This window comes from Hordeum vulgare, chromosome 4H (genome assembly GCF_904849725.1).
Source record: "Hordeum vulgare subsp. vulgare chromosome 4H, MorexV3_pseudomolecules_assembly, whole genome shotgun sequence".
NCBI lineage: Eukaryota > Viridiplantae > Streptophyta > Magnoliopsida > Poales > Poaceae > Hordeum > Hordeum vulgare.
In genome coordinates this window covers 91943621-91953198 of record NC_058521.1, presented here as the reverse complement: position 1 = coordinate 91953198, position 9578 = coordinate 91943621, and the positions used below count along the sequence as shown (strand labels likewise).

At 46.6% G+C, this 9578-nt stretch overlaps 1 protein-coding gene across 1 annotated transcript; it reads right to left on the bottom strand.

The window, feature by feature from the left end:
- Nucleotides 1-2504: 2504 nt before the first annotated feature.
- On the bottom strand, nucleotides 2505-4909 carry LOC123447984 (syntaxin-61-like). The gene is made up of 7 exons (XM_045124736.1): nucleotides 4715-4909; nucleotides 4036-4149; nucleotides 3750-3863; nucleotides 3472-3629; nucleotides 3196-3286; nucleotides 2921-2986; nucleotides 2505-2765 (listed from the first exon to the last, which is right to left on the bottom strand). The coding sequence occupies exons 1-7, from the start codon at nucleotides 4766-4768 to the stop codon at nucleotides 2655-2657; spliced, it is 708 nt and encodes a 235-aa protein (XP_044980671.1). The 5' UTR covers nucleotides 4769-4909; the 3' UTR covers nucleotides 2505-2654.
- Between the last annotated feature and the right edge of the window lie 4669 nt (nucleotides 4910-9578).

Sequence of the window (9578 nt, the reverse complement as noted above, 5' to 3'; positions counted from 1 at the left end):
CGGTACTACCGCTGCTAGGAGCGGTACTACCGAACGGTAGGTTCAGCATCCACGGTAGTAAAAAAATTACTTCTGTGCCTACCACCGGTGAGGTTGCGGTTGTGCAAAAGTCCGAGAGAGCGATAGTAAAAAACTACTACGGCCCAGAGAGAGGTACTACCGCTGGTACCTGCGGTACTACCGCTCGCACCCGCGGTACTACCGCTGGTCCTTTGCATAGACAAGGAGAAACAAGCTGGAGCTCCATTGAAGCGAGGGAAAGGTGGTGCAATAGAACTGTGTACGTGTTGATTCCACCCTAACCTTTCCAAAGCGGACCCCCTCTTAATAGTACGGCTTTCCTACGACTCAAATCCACCAAAGAGAAACGTAGAAAGCAACCGTCTTTGATAGACTCTGAGGGGCACCAAATCGTCTTGTGCCTAGTCATGAATTATCTGAAATGCTCAGTGCACACGATTAGTTCGCACATGCATTGTCATCAATCACCAAAACAACTTAGGGAGAAATATGCCCTAACAGAAGGCTATCGAGAAGCTTTTGAGGCGATTTGTCAAACATGTGATTTCTATTACAATGGTGCTTCGATGGTCGTCGCCAATATTATGATTTCGGTGGGCGACTTGGACTAATAAACACCATCGAAATCTTGAGTTTACTAAATTGTGTCATGTGTGTGCCACTAAGCCGGAGAGCACATTGCATGCTCTTTGCAGATGCCCTCGAGCTGTTGCGCTATGGCAGGCAATGCAAAGCAATGGAGTCCCCCAAACGTATGGCAACTGGTGAATACTAGCCTCGAGTGGCACCTACATGTGCTTGATGAGCGGACGGAGGAGGATCGCTATACCTGCTCATGACCTTGCGGCATCGCTGGCACGTGAGGAATGAGATTGTCCACAACAAGCGCCCACCACCGGTCGAGGTATCGACTCACTTCCTCACTAGCTACATCAACTCCCTCATGGCGTTACAGATGGGCCCCGACAGGGATCACGTGAAGGGCAAGATGTTTGTGGTACCGCAACCCTCCAGGAAGGTAGTATTGCATGCAAACTTGAACCAAAGGCAACCGACAACATGGGAACCTCATGTGGCGGGTTGGACTGCCCTAAACATTGATGGTTCATATGCTGAAAATGATGGAACGACCGGAGCAGGGATGGTCTTCCATGACCCAGACGGTGCTATATCTATTCCTCATGCCGGGAACTAAGGCAGTGCTCCTCGCCTCTGAAATCTGAATTAATTGCATGCCTTGAAGGCTTAAACATAGCGATTCAATGGACCGGTCTGCCAATCATTGTCCAAACGGATTGTGTGCATGTTGTTAAGCTTATTAACAACTCAGTAGAGAACCGGTCGACAAACTTAATGTTGGTGCAAGAGATCAAAGAGATTCTCAAAGGAGATGGAGAATTTTTAGTATGTTAGGCGGGAACAAAACTCTCTTAGCCATTTTTAGCAAACTTTGGTAGAATAAAGAAGGGCATTGCGGTGTGGCAGGTCCTGATGAGGTACCTGCTCTTTGTAATGCAGACATTGTCGTCCCTTGATTAATAAACTGTCTTTCGCCCCGCAAAAATAAGTATGAGACTACCTTAAGAATATGAGGTGCAATGTAGAATCATGTGTTATGGTTATGCATCCTTTATATTTCTCCCTTAGGTCATCACAGTTGGCTGCTTCAGTCACCGAACATATGTGATATGCCTTTGAATAAGCACTAATAACTTCCAAAATCATTTCCCATTTTCTTTATGTTGAGAACTTCTTCACGTCCTTGTAAGTTATATGCGGTACTACCACAAGATGAAAAAACAGCATACTCTTTTCTCTAAAGGGCTTTCCTTCTTGATTGTGGCTCTACAACTACATTTAAATTGTGTGCTTCCTATGGGCATCCATAGTAACTGTATTTTCTCTTCAAAAAATAATGTCTGAGAGCATTGGAACATGTTCCCTACAACACTACCAACATCATCCAATTGCTATGAGTAGCGGGTGGGAAGGAAGGTTGACCAAGGAAGGAGAAGGTGCGGAGGAGGATGAGAAAGGAGAGGTGAATGGCGAGGTCAATGACGACAAAGATGGGGATGGCACAACCAATGATGAGGGATGTGGGGGTAATGAGCTCCACGAGAGAAGATATGCCATGAATACGGTGACACTGCAAGGGGAGCAAGGGGAAAGGAGAAGGAATTAACAGAGGTGGGAAAGATTAGCACAAAACCAACATGAAAATGCCTTTGTATGTGTGTGATTTTCGTACGATGATGTACATCCAGCCATCCATGCATACATAAAGTGCAGCACATTCATCGAGCCATCTGTTCACAGCATAAAATGCAGCACATTCACCGGATTGTCAATCATATCAGGATCGTACATGAAGTGTCGGTAGTTTCGTTCCTTTGTCTATCTGTTCTCTTTCGGTGAGTTTCTATATTGAATACAGTGGGGAACGACACATATTGTTAAACATGCAACTGAAGTTTGCCATGTTACAGGAAAAATGACTTTGATATTACTTGGCAGAGGCAGATCCCCTTAGAGCAAAACTATACTGGTCACAATTACATGAATCGATTATACTTATGTGCTATGTTCTCTACACCTCATGGCAAATACTCACACAACTTAAGCTCCATCTCTCAAGTCAAGAATACCAAAACGAAAAGGATGATGAAAAGTACCACCAAGAAAGCTATCATCATGATCTGCCCTTTCAAGCTGGCCTTCTTTAGAACCATAGCCACTCTTTTCTGCGAATAAAAAATGTGGGAGAAGTTTCAGGCCCGTTGGAATCCAGAAGAAAGAAAACTAGGTGAAATATATCATCTGTGCTTGTTGCAATAATATGGTGCGAAAACACGCAAGAAACACTAATTAATGTGCTAATAGAAGATAGAAGGCATACCTGCACAAAATCGAGCCGATTGGAAGTAGTTTCCATGTCGAGGCTTAGTTCACCTAAAAGTTTTTCCTGTTGAATGTAAAATTGGGACATAAGTACTGAAGCGAGAAACACATGGCATTTCATGGCACAATATATTTAACTGAGCTCTTCATGTATAATAAACACAGTATATCTGGAAAGAAGGCATATAAGAATTATCTATGCAAACCCAATGTTCAAAAAAGCGGAAAGCGTAAGCGAAGCGGAAGGCCATATTTCTTAATGTTACTGAATACCTGTCCGACAAGCTCTTCGTGTATTGTGAGACCTACACCTCCAATTCGCTGGACACTAGCACTAAGAGCATCCAGCTCATCATCTTGACGCCTATCGCAGATGCAAAACCATTTGTCAATGGTAGTTTAAGAGCAGTCCATATAAGTACAGAAAATAACTAGAAGAATCATCTGGAAAGCTCATTTTATTTTTTAATCTTAATAAGTTGTTCGTTCTCAATAGATACGCGAGTAACATAAATTTTATGAAACAAGCTAAGTTTGTCTAGAAGTTACTTCATCAGGAGCATCTGTTGATCAGATTCTGAAGCAATGAAGTCATCGTTATCCTGAGCAATGTGCTGCTTGGATCTGCCTAGTTCGGGAGGATTGGCTGAACGTCCAAATGCACCCTTGTGCTTTCCAGCTTCAACATTCCTCCGTACGGAGACCACCTAGACCATTTTCAAATTTCATTACATGCTACATCATACCCAATTTGCTACAGAACTTCAGGTTGTAGCTTAATCATTCGTGTTAGCAGCAACATTAACGAATGTTTTGTAACAATATACCTGGCTGCGGGCAGTGCTAGTCCAGTTCCTCCTTTTTCCAATTTCAACCTCGTTAAGTCCATAGTAAGCTGGATCTCTCTCAGCAACTGAGATTGCCTTCTCTAACTCATCCACCTTAATTGCGACATTAAAAGCAGAAACAGCTCAGAGACAGAACATGAAAAAATCGACAAAAGGATGGGCACATGGTTTGACAAAACATACAACCAAAATATTCCCGAGATGGAAATTTATGTGCATACTGGACAGAAGATAAAAATCTTGCTATAGTGGTAAGCTCGTGTACCTGCCATTGGACACTCTCACAGGTGGTTAGCAGTTCTCTGGTCAGATGCACATACTCGCCTGTGTTTTCAGGTGTTTGCTTCCATTGATTAAAAGTGTCTTGTACTTTGTCAATCTGTATAATAATGGGGCAAGGAAACAAGTTGTTACAGACATTATTGAAGAAAAGAAAGGGACTGGTTCTAGGAATTCTTAAGAATCATTTTACATGAAGGGAACTGAATACATCACTGTCAACAAAAATTTCCAAAACCCAGTGGTCAAACAACTCTGGATGCATGCATATATGCAAGCAATCAGACTTCATGGAGAAGCCTCTCTGCAGGTAAACAGCAACACGCGCAATGCACTAGATGCACTACGCAGCAGGTAGCACACAGCAAATGAATTTGGTTCCCCATATCGGATTTGTACCGTCAAACATTCACCAAAACCGATTATGTTTCCTGCAACGGATCCACAGCTGTAAAAACGAATGCGCCTGGGATCCGAACACACAAATCCCCAATTACAGGTAACCCACATTACTGGATCCCGTAGGACCCAGAAAGATCGCAGATCATGGCTAGAGCGTAACATCTCAGATTCGTAACTACCGAAATGTAGAAACTACAAACAGATTAAATAGTATGAAATCGGGTGGGTGTAGAAGCGGGGGAGTGGGGAGGGAGGTCACTCACGGAATCCTGGATCTCGTCCTTGACGATGTAGAAGGGGTCCTGCGCGGGGGTCATGCTCTCATCGCCCGCCGGAGCAGATCTCGGTCGGGGGCAGCTGGATCCGGAGGATAAAGGGAGGGAGCGATGAGCTGATCTGAACACCTCCTCCCCCGCTCGTCCGGTTTGGTGGCACCGCCGAGGGAGAAGACGACCGGGGCACACAAATTATTTTTGGACCAATAAGTTGGTGGCCCAGATTAATGGGCCAAGTCGAGTGAGCTTACAGGCCTCACAGGTTGGGCCTCAAAGAATGTATGGGCTACATAAACCGGTGAGTTTTACCCTTTAGCTTAGGGTTTTAGTCCTCCGGCGGCGATCTCATCGCCAGTGTGAGTTTTACCCCACCCCACCGCCGGTCTTCTCTCGCTAGCGCATCTCACCCTAAACTGCTGTTGCGGGAGGGCGACCGGTTTCGAAGGTTCTTCTCGGTAGGCGCAAGCCTAAAAGCTAAACCTAGATGGCGACTTCAGAAGGCTCCTCATCGACGGCCGGCTGGAACGACACTAACCTGGAGGAGATGCTGCAGCACCTCGACCTGTAGGACGCAGAGCTCGAGGATGTGGTCGTAGGGGAGGAAGACTTGAAGAACTTCGAGGTAGAAGCACGATGGATGGCAATTGGGAAAATGAACACTACTCGCCGCTTCAGTTCCAGTGCAATGTTTGAGTCCTTGAAATCGATCTGGGGACTAGCCCAGGTGCCGAAGTTCAAAGAGGCAGGCGAAAATCTGTTTGTGTTCCACATGGCATGCTTAGGAGATTGGAAAAAGGTTGTCCATGGAGGCCCTTGGCTATTCAAGGGGATGAGCCTATTGATCGAGGACTACGATGGGAAATCAGATCCAGCATCGGTGGCCTTTGATGGTTTGTACGTCTGGGCTCAAATTCATAGCATCCCTGAGGTCTACCGTAAGACAAAAATTGTCGATCATCTTGCTCGCCGAATTGGTAGGGTGAAGGAGATTATTCTCGCCCCAAAGCTCTACTACGAAGGTCACTACGTCAGAGTTCGAGCACAGATTCTGGTGAATAAGACTCTTACCAGAGTCACATCGTTGAATGTCACGGGCGAGGGGAGCCGTTTTCTCCCAGTCAAATATGAGAAAATGCCTTACTTCTGCCAAGTATGTGGATTCATGGGACACAACCATGAAGAATGCGGTGATGGGGTGTGGGAACCAAAACAATGGCAGTTTGGCAGTTGGATGCTGGCCCAACGCCGGGAAGTGACTCCTGAACAACATCCTGGCCATTCTGCTCGAGGAGGATGGTGCAGGGGATGAGGCAGAGCTGGGGCTGGCCGCAGCGGCGATCCTTCTCGGGACCAGAGAGCCCCACGCAAGAGATCATCCCACGAGGCTCGCTTTGAGGAGGGAGAAGATCTGGGCGAAGATGTAACCAACCCTCTGAAGCCCAAGGCACCTTTAAGTACTGAGAGAAAAAAAGATACAGGGGCAAGACGCAGCCTGGTTGATGCCCTTTCTGCGGGCAACAACGTCTCGGCTGAGGGGAGCACCATGGTGATGACAACAACCACTACTGAACTCAGTAATGCGATGGTGGTCATGGAGACTGGAGCGGTGGGGTTGCCACCCACAAGTGAGTCTGCTACTCCGTCGCCTCCACCGGAATATGTGTCCCAGAGGGTGACCCCAATTTTCCCTACCTTTTTTTGCTAGCGGCTAAAGGTCTCTCATCATTGCTAAAATCTCTGGCCCTAGAGGAGAGGAACAATGGCATCCAAGTAGCCCCAGGTGCACCATGTGTCAATCGTCTCCTTTTTGCTGATGACAATTTGCGTTTTTTGATGCCATGCCCGCGATGGCTTGGAGGGTAAACACATTGTTGCGGAGATATTGTGATGCCTCGGGACAACGTATCAATAGAGACAAGTCGTCAATCTTTTTCAGCAAGGGATGCTCGGCGGAACTAGAAACCGAAGTCATGCAACTTTTGGACATTCAGAATGAACAACTGTCAGACAAGTACCTGGGACTCCCTTGGGATGTTGGCAGGGCCAAGGAGGGCTCATTCAGGTACCTAAAGGACATCATCTGGAAACAGGTGCATGGTTGGATGGAAAAGACCCTTTCGGTTGGTGGCAAAGAAGGTCTGATTAAGTCGGTGGCGCAAGCGATACCCACTTATTCAATGGCGTGCTTTAAACTACCGTGGGGGTCTGTGCCAACACATCAACAACCTACTTCGGAAGTTTTGGTAGGGATCTAAGAAAGGGGAAAGGAAAACGGCATGGGTCTCATGGGAAGTCATGCCGCAACAAAAATTCATGGGCGACATGGGCTTCCGAGACATCGAGCTGTTCAACTTAGCCTTGCTTGATCGCCAAGCCTGGCGTTTGCTAAAAGAACTTGAATCCTTGAGTGCTCGAATTCTGAAGGCAGTCTATTACCCTAACTGTTCTGTCCTACATGCCAAGTTGGCTTGTAACCCGTTACAGGTTTGGCATTCTATCCATGAGGGGCGGGACACTCTAAAGTTGGGCATCATCAAGAGGACAGGGACGGGGAGAGAGACGAGTATCTGGAATGATAATTGGATACCACGAGACCATAAGCTGAGACCGATATGCCCAAAGACCACGAACCCGCCGCAGCGCGTGTTAAAGCTGATCCACCACACCTCTGCATGTTGGAACATTCAGACCTTGGATGAGCATCTCTATGCAATGGACAAGGAGGCAATTCTAAATATCCCCTTGAGCACCCGAGTCCAAGCTGATTTTTGGGCCTGGCACTATGATAAGAGGGGCACATTCTTGGTTCGGTATGCTTACCGCTTGTTAGCTTCTACAAAGCAGCAGTGCAAAAACTGGTTGGAGCATGTCCCAGGGCACTCCGAGTGCGAGGCGGACAAGAAATCTTGGGGCAAACTCTGAAAACTGAACATCGCATCGAAAATCAAAGTTTATGCATGGCGGCTAGCCAAGTCCTCCATTCCTACTGGATAGGTGAGGAATCAAAGGTAGATGTCAGACACACCGACTTGCTCTATCTGCCATGCGGCGGTAGACACGCGGAGACATACTCTCTTCGACTGTCACATGTCTCATTGTGTGTGGGCTCTGGCAGACGAGGAATTGACAGAGATTTTGATCTCCAACTGTACTGACGATGCTAGACTCTGGATGTTTTGGCTTTTGGACACTGTATTAGAGAGGGAAGTTCCTCAAGCCCTGGTTACGATGTGGCCAATATCGTGGGCGCGACGGCGGGCTATACATGATGATCAATTCCAAAGCCCTCTCAGCACCTTCACCTTCGTCATAAAGTACCTTGACGACATCAGTTGCCTCGCCATGAGTCACTCCCACCCACACAAGGTGAGGCCGAGGGAGCTTCCAGCTTCAGCTGCCGGCCCGAGGTCGAGAGCACCAACTACTGCCTGGATCCCACCTATCGACCTGGGCGCTAAGCTTAATGTTGATGGTGGTGTGTCCAGGTGCGGGCGGCGAGGTGTTGCCGCGGTGATCAACCGTGACCATGCAGGGGTCTTCTTGGGAGCTTCATCACGAGTCTTTGATGGCCTTACGGATCCGCCCTCCTTGGAAGCGCAAGCATGCAATCAAGCTCTCGCTCTAGCGGAAGATCTCAACCTCAACTCAATTTGTGTGGCTTCGGACTATGCCGCTGTGATCTCTATGCTCGGATCATAAGTCCCATGTCACTTTACCTCAGTTCTTAGTGAGATAAACCATCGGTCAACCTCCTTTCATGATATTCGTTTTATACATGAGGGTAGGAAGTTTAATGTTGAAGCGCATGCTCTTGCCAAAGTAGTGGCTTCTTTGTCTCCCGGGCGCCATCTGTGGCTTCTATCTACGCCGATATAATTTGTATCCCTGTGACCATCCAGACTAAATAAAGGTTACAGATACTAAAAAACAAAACATAAACCAGTTTGTCGTTTATTGACCATTGCTACGTCGACAGAAACCTTCTGTCGTCTCTTGAGCTTGCGTTGGTTTTCCCTTGAAGAGGAAAGGGTGATGCATCACAGGAGCAGTAAATATTTCCCTTAGTTTGAGAACCAAGGTATCAATCCAGTAGGAGAATCTCGTCAAGTCTAGAGTACGTGCACAAACACAAAGAGCTTCCACCCAACGCTATAAAGGGGTTGTCAATCCCTTCAAGGTTGATTGCAAAGTGAGATCTGAAGGCGGAAAGTGAAACGAAGAAAAAGTGTAAGGCTGAAAATATGGTGTGGAGTAGACCCAGGGCCATAGTGTTCACTAGAGGCTTCTCTCAAAATAGCAAATATTACGGTGGGTGAACAAATTACTGTCAAGCAATTGATAGAACGGCGCAAAGTCATGACGATATCTAAGGCAATGATCATACATATAGGCATCACGTCCGAGACAAGTAGACCGATACTTTCTGCATCTACTACTATTACTCCACACATCGACCGCTATCGAGCATGCATCTAGTGTATTGAGTTCATGACGAATAGAGTAACGCCTTAAGCAAGATGACATGATGTAGAGGGATAAACTCAAACCAATGATTAAAACTCCATCTTTTTACCCTTGATGGCAACAACACGATGCGTGCCTCGCTACCCCTTCTCTCACTGGGTGAGGTCACCGCACGATATGAACCCAAAACCAAGCACTTCTCCCATTGCAAGAATCATAGATCTAGTTGGCCAAACAAAACCCACAACTCGAAGAGAATTACAAGGATATGAAATCATGCATAAGAGAGATCAGAAGAAACTCAAATAAGATTCATAGATAATCTGATCATAAATCCACAATTCATCGGATCTCGACAAACACACCGCAAAAGAAGATTACATCGCAT

Bases quoted from the DNA above. Each gene is read 5' to 3' on its own strand.
- LOC123447984 (XM_045124736.1), bottom strand. From the start codon at position 4,768: ATGACCCCCGCGCAGGACCCCTTCTACATCGTCAAGGACGAGATCCAG. The intron at 4,150-4,714 runs GTGAGTGACCTC...ATTATTATACAG, and splicing joins AGGACGAGATCCAGGATTCC to ATTGACAAAGTACAAGACAC. The intron at 3,864-4,035 runs GTACACGAGCTT...GTCGCAATTAAG, and splicing joins GTGAGAGTGTCCAATGGCAG to GTGGATGAGTTAGAGAAGGC.